The sequence below is a fragment of the Chelmon rostratus genome, chromosome 19 (assembly GCF_017976325.1).
Source record: "Chelmon rostratus isolate fCheRos1 chromosome 19, fCheRos1.pri, whole genome shotgun sequence".
NCBI lineage: Eukaryota > Metazoa > Chordata > Actinopteri > Chaetodontiformes > Chaetodontidae > Chelmon > Chelmon rostratus.
Window position 1 is genome coordinate 2,800,040 of NC_055676.1, and position 18,607 is coordinate 2,818,646.

The 18,607-nt window shown below is 45.6% G+C and overlaps 1 protein-coding gene across 1 annotated transcript; it reads right to left on the bottom strand.

Moving 5' to 3' along the window:
• Positions 1-775: 775 nt before the first annotated feature.
• LOC121623375 (thyrotropin receptor-like) lies at positions 776-17,352 on the bottom strand. The gene is made up of 12 exons (XM_041960647.1): positions 17,189-17,352; positions 17,023-17,094; positions 13,488-13,562; positions 13,235-13,309; positions 12,992-13,066; positions 12,816-12,893; positions 10,845-10,913; positions 10,469-10,546; positions 10,079-10,267; positions 8,492-9,575; positions 8,195-8,412; positions 776-950 (listed from the first exon to the last, which is right to left on the bottom strand). The coding sequence occupies exons 1-12, from the start codon at positions 17,350-17,352 to the stop codon at positions 776-778; spliced, it is 2,352 nt and encodes a 783-aa protein (XP_041816581.1).
• Positions 17,353-18,607: the final 1,255 nt, after the last annotated feature.

Here is an 18,607-nt window from a genome sequence, read left to right on the forward strand (position 1 = left end):
CTCTCATTAGTTTAGTCATTAGTCATTACTCATTCGTTTTCCATGCCCTGTTCCTTCCATAGTGATATTTGTTTGTAACGTTATATTTGGTTTCGATTTTCTCGTCATAGTTATAGCATAGCCGATTTATTCTCCTCGTAAGAGCGATTTTCTGTTCTCTTTTGTTATTTAGATTCCTATTCCTCCGTTTCATAGCCCTTTGAGTTTTCCTCCTTCAGGAGCGTTTTTGGTTTGCTAGTTTTGTAACCGTAGTGTTGTCATTGTGCCATGTTTCATGTATGTGTGTCTCTTGCATTGTCTTAGTCGTGCCATGTTTTATGTTAACATCAGTTGCTAGTCTCGTCAGTGTCCTAAGTTGTCTTGTTCCAAGTTAGTTCTTGTGTTTTCCCAGAGATTTGGGTTTTGTTGAGTTAGCTTTGTGTTAATAAATTCATTTAATTTGAATCTAGCGTATTCCTTGGTTTGTCTGTGTTCTTGTCCTGATTGAGTTTTCCCTTTTATTGTATTGTCCATAGTCTTGCCTTGTGTGTTAGTGAGTGTTGTGTTGCCTTAGTCTTGTCCCCAGCTCCATTGTGTCTTGTGTACATGTGTGTTCGTTCCCGGTGTTGCGTGTTAGTCTATGTTCCCTGTTGTGTCTGCATCTGGGTTCCACCCATAGTTTCCTTCATAGTTCCCCTCATAGTTTCCCTAAGTCCCCACTTCCTGACAGAACGACCCGACCAGTATGAACCCAGCGGACATTAATTTCACAACAGACTCGGAGTTTGACTCCGATTTAGACGACCTCCTGGGTGTCCCCTACTGGGGGCCTCCGCTGGTCCTGACTAGATCTTCTGCGGGGAAGAACTGCCCGCCCCAGGTCCTGTACCGGGCAGACCCCCTCTACAGCTCTGACGAGGATTATATCCCAGGTGCCCGTTTCTGGGGATTTCAGCTGGACCCCGATCCTCCTGCACGGAGGAAGCGGAGATCCAGACGACCGAAGGTGTTGGCTAGCCAGCCTGCTAGCCTCCCGTCGTCACCAGCGCCACCCCCAGCGACCAAGCCAGCACCTGCACGGAGGAAGCGGAGATCCCGACGACTGAAGGTGTCGGCTAGCCAGCCTGCTAGCCTCTCATCGCCTCCTGTGCCCAAGCTGCCTCCAGTCTCCAAGCTGTCCTCGTCTTCGGTGCCACTGCCGCCGCTGCTGCCGCCGCCGTCACCAGTTCCAGAGCCGCCAGAGCCGTTGCTGCTGTCGCCGCCGTCTGAGCTGGTGCTGCCGCCGTCGCCGCTGCTGCCGCCAGAGCTGCCGCCGCCAGAGCTGCCGCCGCCGCCAGTTCCAGAGCCGCCAGAGCCGTTGCTGCTGTCGCCGCCGTCTGAGCTGGTGCTGCTGCCGCCGTCGCCGCTGCTGCCAGAGCTGCTGCTGTTGCCGCTGCCGCCAGTTCCAGAGCCGCCAGAGCCGTTGCTGCTGTCGCCGCCGTCTGAGCTGGTGCTGCCGCCGGAGCCGCTGCTGCCGCCAGAGCTGCCGCCGCCGCCAGTCCCAGAGCCGCCAGAGCCGTTGCTGCTGTCGCCGCCGTCTGAGCTGGTGCTGCCGCCGGAGCCGCTGCTGCCGACAGAGCCGCCGTCGCCGCTGCTGCCAGAGCTGCTGCTGTTGCCGCCGCCGCCAGTTCCAGAGCCGCCAGAGCCGTTGCTGCTGTCGCCGCCGTCTGAGCTGGTGCTGCCGCCGGAGCCGCTGCTGCCGCCAGAGCCGCCGTCACCACTGCTGCCAGGGCTGCTGCTGTTGCCGCCGCTGCCAGTTCCAGAGCCGCCAACGCCAGAGCCATTGCTGCCGCCGCCGTCTGAGCTGGTGCTGCCGCCAGAGCAGCTGCTGTCGCCTCCTGGGTTGCCGCCGCCGCCTCCTGACCTCGAGCTGCCGCTGCCGCCGCCTCCTGACCTCGAGCTGCTGCTGCCGCCGCTGCCGCCGCCTCCTGACCTCGAGCAGCTGATGCTGCCGTCTCCTGAACCTGAGCTGCCGCCCCCTGACCTCGAGCTGCTGGTGCTGCCGCTGCTTCCTGTCCTCAAGCTGCTGCTGCTGCTGTTGCCGCAGCCGCCCGAGCTGGCGCGGCCGCCGCTGCTGCTGCCGCCGCCACCTTCTGACCTCGAGTTGCTGCCGCCGCCGCAGCCTTCTGAACCGGAGCTGCAGCGACCACCTCGAGCAGGATTACAGTCCTCCTTGCTGCCGGCTCCCTGTCCTGTTGCCATGTTGCCGGCTCCCTGTCCTGTTGCCATGTTGCCGGCCCTCTGTCCTGTTGCCATGTTGCCGGCTCCCTGTCCGGCTGCCATGTTGCCGGCCCTCTGTCCTGTTGCCATGTTGCCGGCTCCCTGTCCGGCTGCCATGTTGCCGGCCCCCTGTCCGGCTGCCATGTTGCCGGCCCCCTGTCCTGTTGCCATGTTGCCGGCTCCTTGTCCTGTTGCCATGTCGCCGGCCCCCTGTCCTGCTGCCATGTCGCCGGCTCCCTGTCCTGCTGCCATGTTGCCGGCCCCCTGTCCGGCTGCCATGTCGCCGGCCCCCTGTCCGGCTGCCATGTCGCCGGTCCTCTGTCCTGTTGCCATGTCGCCGGCTCCCTGTCCTGTTGCCATGTCGCCGGTCCCCTGTCCGGCTGCTATGTTGCCGGCCTCCTGTCCTGCTGCCCCGCTGCCGGGCTCCTGTCCTGCGGCCTCATCGCCAGCTTCCAACCTTGTTGGTCGTCGCCGGCCTCCAGAGGGGTTCCGCCCTCGCCGCCGGCCTCCAGAGGGGTTCCGCCCTCGCCGCCGGCCTCCAGAGGGGTTCCGCCCTCGCCGCCGGCCTCCAGAGGGGTTCCGCCCTCGCCGCCGGCCTCCAGAGGGGTTCCGCCCTCGCCGCCGGCCTCAACGGAGGTTTCGACCTCGCCGCCGGCCTCCAGAGGGGTTCCGCCCTTACTGCTGGCCTCAACGGAAGTTTCGCCCTCGCCGCCGGCCTCAACGGAGGTTTCGACCTCGCCGCCGGCCTCCAGAGGGGTTCCGCCCTTACTGCTGGCCTCAACGGAAGTTTCGCCCTCGCCGCCGGCCTCCAGAGGGGTTCCGCCCTCGCCGCCGGCCTCCAGAGGGGTTCCGCCCTCGCCGCCGGCCTCCAGAGGGGTTCCGCCCTCACCGCTGGTCTCAACGGAGGTTCAGCCTTTGCCACCAGCCTCCAGAGAGATTCTGCCTTGGTCTTTGGCCACTGGCCAGACCACCAGAAAAACTTTGCCGCAGCATGGACTCAATACCCTGCCCAAAGTGGACTTTTGGACTTTATGTTAACCTGGACTCTGAGTTTCCCCTCCACCCACCTTGCCCAAGTTGGACTTTTGAACTCTTTGAACTATGCCTTAGCCTGGACTTTAAGTCCCTCCCCCGGATCCCCCTCCACCCACCCTGCTTGACTTGAACTTTTTGGACTCTTTTGGTTTCATGTAGGGACATCTGGGAGCTGTCCCTTAAGGGGGGGGTTCTGTCATGACCCGTGCCATGCACGCCGGGTTTTGTTTAGTGTCTTCTTTGTTCATGTTCATTTCTGTGTTCTACTCTGTGTATTCTTAATGTCTTAGTCTTTAGTCATGCCACATTTTATGTAAGAGTTTTTGTATGGTCTTGCCACATTGTGTTTGAACATTGGTTAAGTTTCCCATTGTGTCCTGTCTTTGCCTGGTTTTGGTTACTTCCTGTTTTATTTTGAAGGTTCATGTCATGTGTCTTTGTGATACTTTACTTCCTGTGTTTTCCCTCCTGTGTGATTGTCTGATGTGTTTCACCTGTGTCTCATTAGTGTTCCTCCCTAGTGTATTTAAGTCCGTGTCTTCCCCTTTGTCCTTGTCGGGTCGTCGTCAGCGTTACCTTACCTTGTCCCCTTGCCACAGTTATTGCCCTTGCTTTAGCACCCATAGTAAGTGTTTGTCGTGTGATTCCTTGTCATGTCCGCATCGTGTTCCATGTAAGTTTGGTTCTAGTTTTGTCATTGTCTCTTGTTGTTCTTATAGTCTGAGTACGCATGTTTCTTTAGTGTTGTCTGTGTAACCTTGCTGTCTACGTTCTCACAGTCATAGTTCAAGCCATAGTCCCTTAGTAAGTGTTTGTCATGTTTCGTGTAAGTGTTTCTTGTTGCGTTTCCTTTGTTGATGCCCGTGTTTCTGTTCAGGTCTGAGTTGTTCCTTGTATCATCTTTGTCTTTTATTGTCCACAGTTCTAATAAGTTTTTTGCCTTTTTCTTGTCCCCAGCTCCATTGTGTCTTGTGTACATGTGTGTTCGTTCCCGGTGTTGCGTGTTAGTCTATGTTCCCTGTTGTGTCTGCATCTGGGTTCCACCCATAGTTTCCTTCATAGTTCCCCTCATAGTTTCCCTAAGTCCCCACTTCCTGACACTGATTATTGGAGACCACATCTAAAAAAAAAAAAACAATAGAACGTCTTTTTAAAAATGTGATCATTCGGAGTTGGTCAAAGAAGTAGGCTACAATACATCAGTCTTAGCTACTCTACCAGGACTAGCTGAAAAGTCTTAAGCAGAAGATTTATGATTTGACTAGTTTAGGATAAAGTTCTGTTGTAATGTGTTACAAATGACCCTCTTTGAAAGTCTAGTAAGGGTCTAACAGTGGGGAAACGAAGATGCAGCTTCAGTGTGCTAATGTTACCTGTGTGGGACAGTGACATGATGTCTTAACTGGTATGGAAGGAGATCATTGAGGAAGCATGTATTATACTGTGTATTACTACCACAAACTCCATGGAACTCTGGAGGACATTAGTTATGTATTGTAATTTGAGATTCTGTGAGTGGAGGTAGAGCCTTCTATGAGCTGCTGCTATTGGGTTTATCCTCGAGCTTATTCAAAGTTGCGAAGACCCCCCCCCCCCCTCCCCCCCACTGTACAGTTGCCCCTCTCAAGTCCTTTTTTACAGAGTATAACACCATCAGGACCAGAGTACTGCTCCAAAATGCTAGTATTTTCTTTGACTAATAGAGTGGCAGGACGATGAGAGAGACAGCAAGCATATGTCACTCACTGTCTTAGCTGACACCAGAGCTTGGACGAGTGCTGGTTTAATGGGAAACATCATAAGAGAGATTTAGACTCGAAGCGAGGACTCCCCAGAGCACGTAGCACCAGGAGTAAATTCCACTGTGGTGCCAGAGAGTCCACTACAGACCTGTCGTCTGACTCCTTTAAAAAGTGCTTCACCAGAGTTGATGTAGTGCATGAACCTGATCTCTCTCCATGGCTTTTCTGACAGGATGAAATGGGTGCCGCGTGTGCTTGAATTGTAGATGGAGCCAAACCATTATCTACCAACATGCAAAGTTAGGTTAACATGAGAGACAGAGGACATGACTTGGGATGCGAGCCTCTCTCCACACACTGGTGCTGAAAAGCAGGCATCGCATTCCAGCACGTCTGATTGTCAGCATGTGGAAAAGCAGCGTCTGTTTAACAGTGACAGGTGCAGAATCGGCCTCATCCTGACTTCTTTGGGGTGAGAGAATAACAGGCATGAAACCCTTCGTTCTCCTCTCCTGGAGGGACACAGGAGGCTGCTTTCTTCAAACTGGAGCGTGTAGCCTCTTGAAAATTACTCCTGCCATCCATGTATTCACAGATGGCAGGCTTTGTCACGCTGAGCGGTGCTCTGTAAGCAGGTGTGACCACATCTGTGGAGCATTAGTTGACAATTTGCAGCAAGTTCACAGCCTTCTCCGCCACCATGTGAAACAACTGCTCGTTCATCATCGGCCATGAGAAGGCTGTCTCAAAAAGGCCGGCGCTGGAAGGGCATTACGGCATCAGTATTCAGCCCTGTGTGTTCAAACTCTGAAACAGGTTTAGCTGAGATATCACTACCAACTAGCCCTGAAAAGTCAGGTTTTGTTTTGTTTGGATTCTGGTGAAAAGCTTGTACCTGGAAAGCTTCACTTTCAGTTTCCCGAGCTTGGAAAATGCTGTTTCCCTGAAGGCCTGAAGCATGAAGCGAGGCCCCAGCGAGGAACATTTAGCAGGAGGTTCCTGGTCACAAAACGTCCCCACCTAAGAGGCCGCGAGCAGGCACAGGTTGTTCTGTCACACAAAGCCCCTTCAGATCTGCCGCCTTCCTGGAAAAGTGAGTGACAGACTGACGTGGAGAAGGACAGCCGCTGCAGCAGAGCTCCTGGCGAGGTGGAGATGGGGAAAGCTGCAGATGTGGAGCCCATGTGGTTGACGAGGGGACTGCTTGGCGCTGGTGAAAGTTTGGATGCAGAGCTCAGGTCGTGATGGTGTTCTATACATGTGCACATACATGTGAGAATAAACCCAATAACAATGGGTGGCTATAAGAAATAGAACATCCAGGCTATGAGGGACCATTTGTGACTTGACTTTAGTTTTTTAATAGGCTGTTAAAAACGTCACTATAAGGCTCACACGCTAACGCTGCATTAATGCACTTCTTGTCCTCATGCTTGATTAATCTCTTCCAGGGTCTGTGGCTCAGAACTAACGGTGTTCACTGCTTCAGTTACTTTCTGCTGTTGGACATCATTTTGTCTGTAATGAGAGTGCTTAGGCTTCCAAATACTACATGTTTTCCTCTGTCAATTTGATCCACCATTATTTCAAGTTTGCTGTCTGTAAGATTGCGCTTCTTCTTCAGCTGCTTCCTAGATGCTACAGTAATTTCTCCTAAACACTAAACTAAATGCTGTCACATATGCAAACCAGGCACTTGGGGGTGTGTTTGAATGGCACATGGTGGTGGTCAGAAAGCTTGTGCACAGTTTCAGGATGATTGAGATGTATGAGAAAATAATACGTGGAAACAGATGTGCCTGGGTTTTTATAAAACTGATGAAAAGACTGCATATGCATGTTTCCTGTTTTGTGTGTACACAGATTTCTACATCTAAGTGTAGCTGGACTTTTATACATTCGGGCTTACATGATTTTGTTCCAGACAGCTCAGGTTTAAAACCCACAGAGACTGCTTAAAGTCGCTGTGGGTTTGTGCCTGTATGTCTGAACCCAGCGTAAAAGATGGGGAACAAAGTCGTCATAACTTGAGCTACTGTAGAGCTGATTACAGCAGCTTTTAGATATACTGTAAAATGAATCACATTTTCACACACAATCAAATTTTAATTTTTTATTACAAAAGTACACAATAAACTAACACATATTGATAATTAATAATGGAGGATAGTGAAGGATTTAAGTAACACTGACACGCTAAATGAGCAGACAGCTCAGGATGTTGTTCTGTCCCTACCTCAAGACTGTTAAAATATATTTATTTATCAAAATATTTACAATCAAATGTATTGAATCAATCCTGTATAAAACAGTCACTACAGTGTGCTAAAGTATAGTATAACTGTAGAAACTGTAACTGTAACAACCCAGACTACCCAAACAGTTGGGACTCTGTGTAAAATGCAAAGAAATACAGGTTGCAATCATTTGCAAACAAACTGTTTTTACTGACAGCAGTTTTACAAAGTGTTCCCGAGCCCATGCAGTAATCTCCTTCTATCTAATCACATGTTCACAAAGTGTTGAACCTCGCTCCATCCTCACTTGTGAACCACTGAGCCTTTCCAGGATGCTCTTTTCATACTAATCATGATACTATCACCTGTTACCAATCAACCTGTTCACCTGTGGAATGATTCAAACAGGTGTTTTTGGAGCGTTCCACATCTTTCTCAGTCTTTAGTTGCTCCTGTCCCGACTCCTGTCCCGTTTGAAACGTGTCAAATTCAGAATAAGCAGATATTTACAAAAATCAATGAAGCTGATGAGGTCAAACATTAAATATATTGTCTCTGTGCTGTTTTCAATTGATTATAGGTCACAAAGGATTAGCAAATACATTCTATGTATGTGTAAGCAGTTTTAGTCATATTTCTCCTAAAGCTGAAGCTAAACTTTTGCTGGCATTACCTAGAGATTAACATTTGGATTATTGTTTTTATGATGGTAAATAAGCACCTCTAGCAGAGGTATCCAGGTAGACTGATACAAGAAATTAATAGATTGAGAAAGGTCGTGGTATGCTGTGTAATGTTCAGGTTCTGTGAACTGACATTTACAAGGACATTATATGTAAGCTCAGTTTTTGCATTTTAAGTCTACTTTTTTTAAGTCTAAGACAAAATGATCAAATTTGAAAAGAAATTTGGGGGCATCTTGTGGCCTGGTGATTCCCATACGAGAACGTTTTGGGATCTGGGGGCTTGACTGTGGAGCTGACATTGTCTCTCTGTATATGTGAAGAGTAATACTGGCTTCGATAGAGGTGCACTTGCTGCTGGCACAGTCCCATTCGGCTCAGCAGCAGCAGGATGTCTTGGTGAAATGCCTTTGTCAGGATAGCGTAAAAAAATGGGTGTGCACAAGAGTTGAGAGGATAGAAAAGCACAAGCAGCACCTGTTGAGAAATCATAGATCAGCCTTAATTTTAGACTGCACAGAAAAAATTTTTATTCAAGCTCAAGAGAAAATCCCACCTTGGAATCGGTGACAGTCATCAGCGGCTGGTGGAGAGCTGCAGACAAGCCGTAGAAGCAAATGGGAGCCAGACACAGAAAGTTGGTGAAAATGAGAACAGCCATGCGTTTGGCCATGCTGGTATCACATTTGCTGGACTGGTGCCGGGGATTGTGCACCATGCAGTAGATGTGGAGGTAACATAAACATACCACCAGAAAAGCAATGACGTTCGCCATCAGGAGAAAGACCACGTAGGCCCGAGCGGCCGTCGTCTCGGTGTCCATGGGCAAGCAGATGCTCACTTTCTGGTAACTGCTCACACCGGCCACTGGCAGCAGTGCTAGGATCGCACAGAGCAACCAGCCGAGAAGCATCAGCACAGCTGCGTGCCGTAACCTAATTTTCCTGTCTGGCCTCATTGCATAGAAGATGGCGTGCCAGCGCCGGAGGCTGATTAAAGTTAACGTGTACACTGATAGCTCGCTAGCAAACACCGATAATGTCCCCGCTAAATTGCAGCCACTTCCTGTTTGCCAAGCAACAGCATAGTGGTAATAATGGGAGCGTGTGTAGAGGTCAACAGATGCAATGAGCAGTAAGTATGTCCCCATACAAAAGTCTGCAAAGGCCAGGTGACCCAGGAGGAAACTGGTAACGGACCACTTCTGTCGGCTGGTCAGCAGGATGAACATCACCAGGAGGTTGGCTGAAATGGCCAAGAGACTGACCACCCAGACCAACACCCTCAGGAAGCCTTGACTCATCACATCCTCGCAGGGGTTCAGGGCGTCAGGCAGGGGGGTGCACAGGAGTCCATCTGTGTCAAGTTCATTGCACAGCGCAAAGTCAAAACCATCACTGAGATGCGCCGTATGCAACTCCACATACAACAAAGCCTCGTTTTGAATCTGTTGTGTTGGACAAATGGGGCTGTCGTAGTGGTGATTGTGATTCGTGCTGCTGGCCACTTGGAGAGCAAAGCTGTCTTTCATATGTCGGTAGACTTTGTGTCCCAGATACTTCTGAGAGAGAGCTGCAGAGGATTCCTGCAGCTTTCCAAAAGCAGTCCGGCTGAGGTTGCAAATAACTGCCTCAGAGTGTCTTGAACACAGATGATACACATTATTAATCAGAGAATGAAGAGCAACATTTATTTAGATGCATGTTAATATATTATACTACAGATTTCTTCCACACCAGAAGGTTGTATGTGCAAAACTCCTAACGAGGGAAAAACAAGCAAAATTGCACAAACCCTCTGTATATACACATCCTGTGCTTTGTTTCCATTCAGTCTATAGTGGTGGTGCTCTTTGTCAATATGGAAATATGGAAAATATGAATGACTGTCTGAGAAGCAAAACACTGCCAATCAAGTGACTACAAGTCACCAACACTGCGTCAGGTTTTGTCATAGTCCCATGTTTAAATATAAATGCTGAACTCTGTTTTCAGTTAATTGGACTCACTCCAGGCTGGCCCAGCCTTTGTCAGCAGCCTCCTCCAGTGCTTCCACTGTGCTGTGGGCCTCAGGACAAATCCATGAGGAAAAGAAACCACGATGGGAAAATGTTTCCCAACACTTTCAATTCTCTTTTACTTACCCTCTCCATCTTTTCAGCATTTTGAGACCACAGCAATGGCTTGGGAATGTCAATTCAGCGCTCTGCAAATGCAGAAAGGCTCTAAAGGGTGGCAGCGCTTTGAGGGCCCAAGTGTTTTTAGCTTGGAGGTTTTCAATGGTCTCCATACCTATTGAAGGCAACGAGCTAACTTTGGTTTCTGAAAGGTCTCTGGAAACAAAGACAAAAAGTCAGGATTAATCCACTTGGACACAAAGCTGAGGCTGCTCCTGTATCCAACCTCAGCATGGGCTGCAGGTTAGTTGATGTATGCATGTGTGTAATACAAAGGAAAGGTTTTTCTTTCTTCTATTTTATTAAGAAGAAAACAGATTCATTTTCTAGTAAATTCTTTACATTTCAGTCACTTACAAGTAAGTTGGGCCATGAATCACACCATAAAATGCAAATTCATCTATTCGCTCCAAATCCACGTTCCTGTGAAGATACCTGAAGGATGGAGAATACATAAAGGTCAAAGTAATGTTGACAAAGCTGATCTCGTTTTCATGACTAATAATCCTCCTCCACTAACATATAGAAAAAAATGTATTAATTGAGTTACTTTACTACTTTACCAAAACATTTTAAGAGCAGGAATTCAACCTGCCAGCCAGCCGGCTCGTTAAACAGACCAAATTAAAACCCAGAAATGACACATAATTAAAATATTAGTGAGTTCCATCCTGTGTCTTATCACTTTGAGCCTTTTTTTTTGTTTATGTTACCATAAATCAAAATGACATACACTTCCTCTACGCTGCTCCCATTGAAGGCATAGTGCTGGATCTCTCTCACACCATTGCTATTCAGCATGCTAAAAAAAAGTGGAAAAAAAGTAAAACATGATTGAAAAATAAACACATTTAAAAACATCAATTGTGTTGGAAATGATGGTCACCTGTCTGAGGATTCTGATTCTTTTAATCTAAAAATGGGCGATGCACCAGTATACATACGGTATATACTACAAAAGGAAACCAACCTTGTGATCACTGGACAACCCTGGTTGCTGAGCCACAGTCACAATTATTAGGTCTTTCCCCTAAAACATCTGTCCAAGGCATACCCAAGTATCTAACTAAAGGTTTTTATTCTGCCTGAATATGTTTTTGCAAATAGATGCCCTGCAGATGACTATATCTGGGCCTTACCCCAGTCCAAGTTTAATAACAACTGATAACGATAACACAGAAAATGAATATTTTACCAATGTTTTTGATTTCACATGCACACACATTATGCTTTATGCCAAATAATAAGCTATACAGTTTCTCAGAGGTCCACTCTGTCCAACACAGTTACAGGTACTACAATGAATACCTCAGCTCTCAGGGATTAAAACATTTATCCACAGTGGTTTTATGAAGACTCCATATCTACATTCCTGTACTGTACTGGTTTTGTTGCTGCTGTTTTGCACATCTGAGCTTGCATTATTTACTATTGCTGCATAAAGTTTCTACTTTTTGTTAATTTATTGCTACTTTACGGCTCTTTTATCTTATTTATTGTTTTATTTCTACCTTATTTACTGCTTTTGTAGCACTGAGCGTGGAAGCTGCAAAGTTAATCTCGTACTTGCACAATGACAGTAAAGATATTATATTCTGTTCTAGCTGTACATGTTCTATAGCAAACATATGAATGATTCTGGGGAGCATAATATTATAAACACCTGTCCGTATAATGTAGTACAGTACAGCTCCAACACTACGGTTGAATTAACACATCTTGGAGCGAATGTCAACAGAAACTCAACAATGTTAGGTACTGTAGGTTTTATGGCAGGGCTTTTGGCAGTTTCATTTAGATGGGATGTTATATTTTTATTCTGGTTCTGTTCTGAAACAGGTCGAGGGAGTAGCAGGTACTAGGTGCAACATACCACATACACTATGTGGCTGAAACTAGTTCAGCCTTCACTGATGCCGGTTGGTGCTTGGTTTATTTTGGTTCCCGTGCTCTCGAATCATAAAATATTCTGGTGGTAAATGTGGCTCACTGCTGTCATATTCTCCACTGCACATGTCCCTCTTTCCTGATCCTGCCAGAAGTGAGGCTGCTGGCCTGTATCTTGTATGGTACAGACAAAAGTAAGATCAGTTCTGCAATTTAAACTCACTCACCATTTATTTATTTGTGAGATTTCTCAAAAAGCTGGTAAGAGATTTTGATTAGATCTGGTAAACAGGCCTGGGCCAAGGATTGAGTGACTAGTTAATTATTTTTTACAGCATTGAGAGATGAAAATATTCAAAAATGCTCATTCACCAATGCATATTGTACTTGAGAAAAAACATTTGGCACATAAATCATTATTGTCTATGTGTATACTGTGTTTTGATGTAAAGCCAGATACAGAGTAAACCATCTTCTATTAATAAAATAGGAGGATTGCGCAGCACTTTTTGCTTCATACATTTGTAACAGCCATATATACATTTCTTAAAGTTTCAACCTTGTGTTTTGTTGGTGAGGCTAAGTTTAGTTTTTACTTTTGTATCACACAGTGTGCCCTCTTGTCTTAACCACAGTTCATGAATATAAGAATGCATTAATAGTTTGGATTTATAAAGGACATGATTAAATTAAGATGTGACTAAAAGTTTGTCCTGTCTGACATGGCTACAGCTGATCTAGATTTTATACAGATTCATCACAACTTAACATTTATTAACAATCATGTTGAACCATTGTTTAACTAAATCTTGCTTACATGGTCAGAGCATTCTCAGATATGCCAGTGAAAGAATTAGCAGGTATGACTTGTATGAAGACATTCTCCACTATCTCCCTGTCAAGAAGATATGAACATGAAATATTAGTTAAAAAAATGCATACATTTTCGCAGCCAAAAGTCATTGCAATTAGGTATATGTATATGTTACATACAAAATAAACTCCTCTTGGCTGGACTGAATATACTGAAGCCCAGGAAAGGAGGTGAGACCTGTGTTAGTGATCCCACTGTAGTGAAACAAATCTCAGTCAGCATCCAGGTAATGCTTGACAGGGAACATGTATTGTATCAGAAATGTCAGCCAAATTTTATGGAACTTAAACACTGTTTTCTTGTGAAAATCTGATACGCTGTGGTATATAAAGTCTAGAAAAAGGAAATGAAATTTTACTTACAGGTACTTTAAATTAGGCAGATCCTTAAATGCCTCTTGGTGAATGTATGACAGTTTTTTGATACCAGTTAGTTGTCTGTTGGACACATCGGATACACACACACACACACAAACACACACACACACACACACTTTGCAATCTCATAATTTTGTGTATGATACAATCTCAGTATATGACTCAAAAGTTACTCTGCAACACAAAGACTATGTTTTCATTGTATTGTATATGTTAATGGTGCTCAAAGTTTACATACATGTGGGTGACCCTGGACAGATTGTGGAAAGAATGCCTTTCCAGATATCTTAAAGCATCATCATCAGAGATGTCTCTGGAAAAAAACATACACACACACACACACACACACACAAGTAAAATCCAACAAAAGTACAATCTAGAGACTAATAATACATTTCAATTTGCACTGATTTTCACTCATTCTGCCTCATGCAGGACCAACTCGTACAAACAGAATTGTTCTATAGTGGATTTAATAGAGCTTGTCGCCTCACAACAGTTTTTCTCCTATTCCCTTAGGCGTGATGGAAACTCGCAAATGATTCAGGCCTGCCGTAGAAGTCTAAAATAGTCTGCCTTTCTCTACAGTTTGGCATAAGAATCATTATTATGATATGAAATGAGTTCGGAGTTCATAACGGCTTGCCAATTTACTGAGAGATGTGAGAGGAGGCATTCCCTTTTAGATTGTAGAGGCAGAGTATTTTGGATTGTGCTAATGACTAAATCCTACAATGTACAGTTACTCGTGATCATGTAGTATTCATCAATTTGTGCAGCTGAATCCGACTTGGAACAGCTTGGAATAGGTTTAGGATAAGATTAAGACAATTAATCAATGAGGCCAACGCACACAGTTTTTGATTAGCCTAATTTAATGTGGTCTCAGTATTGGCCAGATGTTGCTCCTGCAATGACCGCTCTCTAAATGCCTGCTGGCACTTGTTAGGACAGTGACCACACAGCACTGAGGCCTAAATCCTGCCAGAGGAAAGAGTAGAGATCTTCCATGCAGACCTCAGCTGAGGGCATGTGTAGGAAGAAAGCTGGAAAAGATGTGTAACACCATATACAGCTATGTGGCAAAGAAAATTGGGGTGAAGGGCAAGAAACAGAGGACACAGAAGGAACCATCAGCCCAGTCAAAGTCCAGGCAGCAGGAATATGAAAGACTTGTGAAGGAACAAATATAGCTGGAATGAACAGTGACAGAAGGCCACAGAAATGGAAATAAAAGAACTTGAGGTACTACAGCTAGAAGTATACCAGTCAACCAATTTCTGCCTGATCAGTCTTATTGTGTCACCATGGGTGATCGCAGGTGAACAATCTCCAGCAGTCCCCAGCAGTTTCCATGCCAGGAAAACCTTGTGCTATTTCCATTGTCAAAGGCTGGCTCGCAGACAAAAGGTTCTGCATCAATGATGAGCCCATACCATCTGTCCTGGAGGAGACCATCATAAGTCTCAGACGATGATATGACTTCAAAGACACAGAGCAGGTTGAGCAACTCAGGCAGGATACAATCAGCGGCCTCAACTAAATCAACAACATTTCTCTCCCAGGAAGCTTTGGGGCTTATAATTTGGACTGCTGATGTAGCTAGTTGACATCTATGAGGACACTCTATCTCATGTCAACCAACTGGAGAGACTTGTGAACTTACAAGTTAGGAAGTGGCGTAGATCACTGAGCTGCCTCAGTGTCATAGTGTTAATGGGAAAGGAGCCTCCCACTGCCAGCCTCTAGCCTGGCGGAGGAATTCAAATATTCCAAAGCAAAGTTGGACATGACCCTCACAGGTTCTCAGAACTTGATCAAGGAACCTGAGTGCAAGAGAGAAAACACCAACGTCATGCTGCTGAATGCCCAGACAACATTCCCACAACTGCCATTCTTCATCCAGGAAGGAGAGAAAAGACAATCTAACCTCCCGCCCCCTCATGCCCACTGAAACCAGCCAGGGACTGGGAAGTGCATGGTGACCCAGGCCAGAGATTCACCTTCCCATCTGCAATTGCAAAAATCAACCTGCAACCAGACTTGGTCTTCTAGTCCAGCTCCAGCAGACCTTTCAGTGAGCTGATGGTCCCCTGAGAGGATTCTGTGGATGAGGCATACAAATGGAAAAGGCTGCGATACGCAAACCTTTCATCAGAAGAAAAGGAGCAAGGCTAGAATTTAAAAGTGCCTTCAGCTGAGGTGGGTTTCCAGGGGCTTTGTAGTCAGTTCCACCACAAGGTTCCTGAGGGAATAGAAGTCAGAGGACAGGCCCACAGGTTGGCAACCACAGCACTCCCCAGTGGAGTCACGGGCCTGCCGAGTGACCATTTAGAGACTTGATCATTCTGTGGTGGGCCAGCCTCAGCTGAGGATGTCTTGATTAATGTAAAAAAGGGCAGAAGCACTCAGAGATGTCAAGCTTTGCAACTGAAGACGTGTCGTAATCGTAGCTACATCATCTAGTGGTCACTTCCAGGAATAAAAAGCACTTTTACTGTGCTGTACTGTTTTATCATTTTGCTCTTAGATATTGTTTCTTGCCCCCTGTAGCTGTCTCACCCTTGTCTTTTCCGTACGTGAAATGTTTTTTAAGGAGGTGAAAGCTAATCCAAATTTCTAATAACGTGGGTCGATGACGTGAATCTTAAAAAGCCATAGACGAATTATGCGGACCGGCCAATAGGGGCATGTTGTTGTAGAGGGCATGGACAGAAAAGCTATGTTGATGTTTAACCTCCATTTCTACAGCTCTGAGTTCTCGAGCCTTGCAGCAATGAAAGAAGATGCTAGCTGTTTTTTGTTGATTACCAACAAAAGAATTTTATTTCATAGGCTGTTTAATTAGCTGTTCTAATCCTCCTCATTCTTCCTCATGCCTCAGGGATTTTTCTTTATTACATTTAAAAAATATAGACTTCACCATGAGAGGCTCTATGGCACAATATCACTAATTAATTGACTTTAGATTTTCCTTTTATTTAATTTCTTCCCTATGGGTGGGAGTTGGGGTGAGGGTGTGAGGTAGCTGTCACTGTTTTTAAAGAATAAGTTAACGGCCAACCTCAGTGGTTTAACTTCTCACCTTGCTGCAGTGATGTACAGGTGCACATAGGCAGTGACAGTGCGCTGTGACATCACTGTTGGGTGTGGTCACATGTGCAACAGAACACTTTGAACCAGCGTGCACAGTGAAACACAATCAAACAAACAGCCACTTACTCCTTAATTCACCTTCCCTGTTGTGTATTAAATATGTAAAGGGTTAATATGTGAGAGCAGTGCTGTACATGTATTCATGTGCCTCCTTTGTTATCAATTTTATCATGGAGTTTTCATAATCTATGTGTCTGTGGCAGGTGAGCTCAAACAGCCCTACATAGGAGAGACTCTGATCTTCATTTCACACAGTCCCTGGGCTTTTCACAAGTTACAACTTCTTGTTTTCTGCCATGCTTGATTATTATGATCCAGTATTTTATTCTGAAGCCTGCAGAAAATGTATTCTATGAGGTAGCAGGGTCATTAGAGAGTATACAGAAGGCTTTATGTCTTTGTTCGGATTTTGTCTAGACGTCCATTGTCTTGATTAACATATAAACATTTTCTCTTATTATATAATAAATGTTATGGCTTGTGCAGCCTTGGTGGAGGTTTTGAATGCATTCTTTGCCAGCGTTTGGTTTTAAAAATTGTTTATCTTCTTTGTAAGTGGCATTCTCTGTTCTGCCTGTTGCGGTGGTTTGAAAGGGAAAGAAAAAAGAAAATCTTACATTCGAGAAATGTTGGCCAAGTTGGCAAAGGCATTCTCAGGAATAGAAGAAAGTTTTGTCCCCACAAGCCACCTGAAACAGAAAACAACTGTCTTGGGACTTCTCAGTCTTAATACAATGAAGAGTCGCAGGCTGAACTCAGAGTTGGAAGAATGTGGTTACTTACACCTCCTGTGTGCTGGAATGGAAAACAGGCAGGACGTCACTTCCAAAGCATGACACAGTGTAGGTGTCCCAGTCACACTGGCAGTGAGTCGGACAATATTCCAGAGGGAGAGTGACCTCGACAGTGGTGAAAATGAAAAAAAGGAGAATCAAATCCGGCTTCATTGTAAGAGCAGTGATTCAGCGGTGGAGGCTCCCTCTTAATGCTGCACACTGAGAGAGGTTCAGAAAGAAAGGGGCTGGGCTGTCCAGCAAGATTACAAACCAGCACTTCTGGCCAAAACCTTCAAAATAAAAACCCAGAATGATAGATATATAGCTATCTTCATTCAATTCAATTGGCTGTTTGCCCGCCTCCACCAACCAGTCAAGTTGTAGTTTACATCCATGTCTGTCCAGACTCATATAATTCATGTAGTGGAGACTGCAGGAATTTAATAAAATGTATCAGGTGTCTTTTTTGGTGAAATGGAAGTTATAACTCTACCGATTTTGCAGTGAATCATTTCCAGAGAGAAGTATGCTGTCCTCACTTAGAGACTATTTTTACAGAGGAGCACAGAGGACTGATGGAGAGCTTCATCACATGATCCAACAACAATCACCTGAAGCTCAGTATCAGCAGAAGCAACCAGCTTGTGCTGGACAACAATGCTTCAAATATGGACGGTGTTGCAAAGAAGCCACAAACTGTAAAACGTGAACTTTAAACCTTTTGGATATAAAATGTTGACCTTTGATGGACCTTTGACCACCAAAGTCTTTACAGTTTTTGCTTGAGTCCAAGTGGCCGCTTGTGCCAAATTTGAAGAAATTCCTTCAAGGCGTTCTTGAGATGTCACATTTACGAGAATAGGACAACCCATAAATGTAACACCTCTGGCCACGGCTCTCATCAGCATGAGGATAATAAAACTTTTATCACACCAGTGACAGATGCCAACAGTATAATGATGATTCTTACACTGTATCTGCTGGTGAAAAGTGGAACCTGTCAGCGGTGCACAGCACAACATAAAAACATGCCATCTGTACGAGGCACGCAGCGGCAAAGTCAGCAGTGGACTTTATCATATCAGTGAAGGAGCGGCATGCTGAGTGGAAGTGGTATGTGTCAATCAATAACCAGTGACGTGTCATTTTTATGTGCCACATGCTCGCAGAACTGCAGTTTTGTACAGTGGTGGACGAAGTATTCAGATCCTTTACTTCTGTAAGTGATGCTTCACTACAAGTCTGGTATTCAAAGCTTTATTGAAGTAAAATTAAAAGTATTATCAGCAAAATATCCCTGAGGTTTTCATGGATACGTGATGTTTTTGAATTAATCTTACTGCTGCATTAATGTGTTCATGCATTTTACTGCCGTATATGTTTATGGTTGAGCTCATTTAGCTACTTTATATCCTGTTGGGTAGTT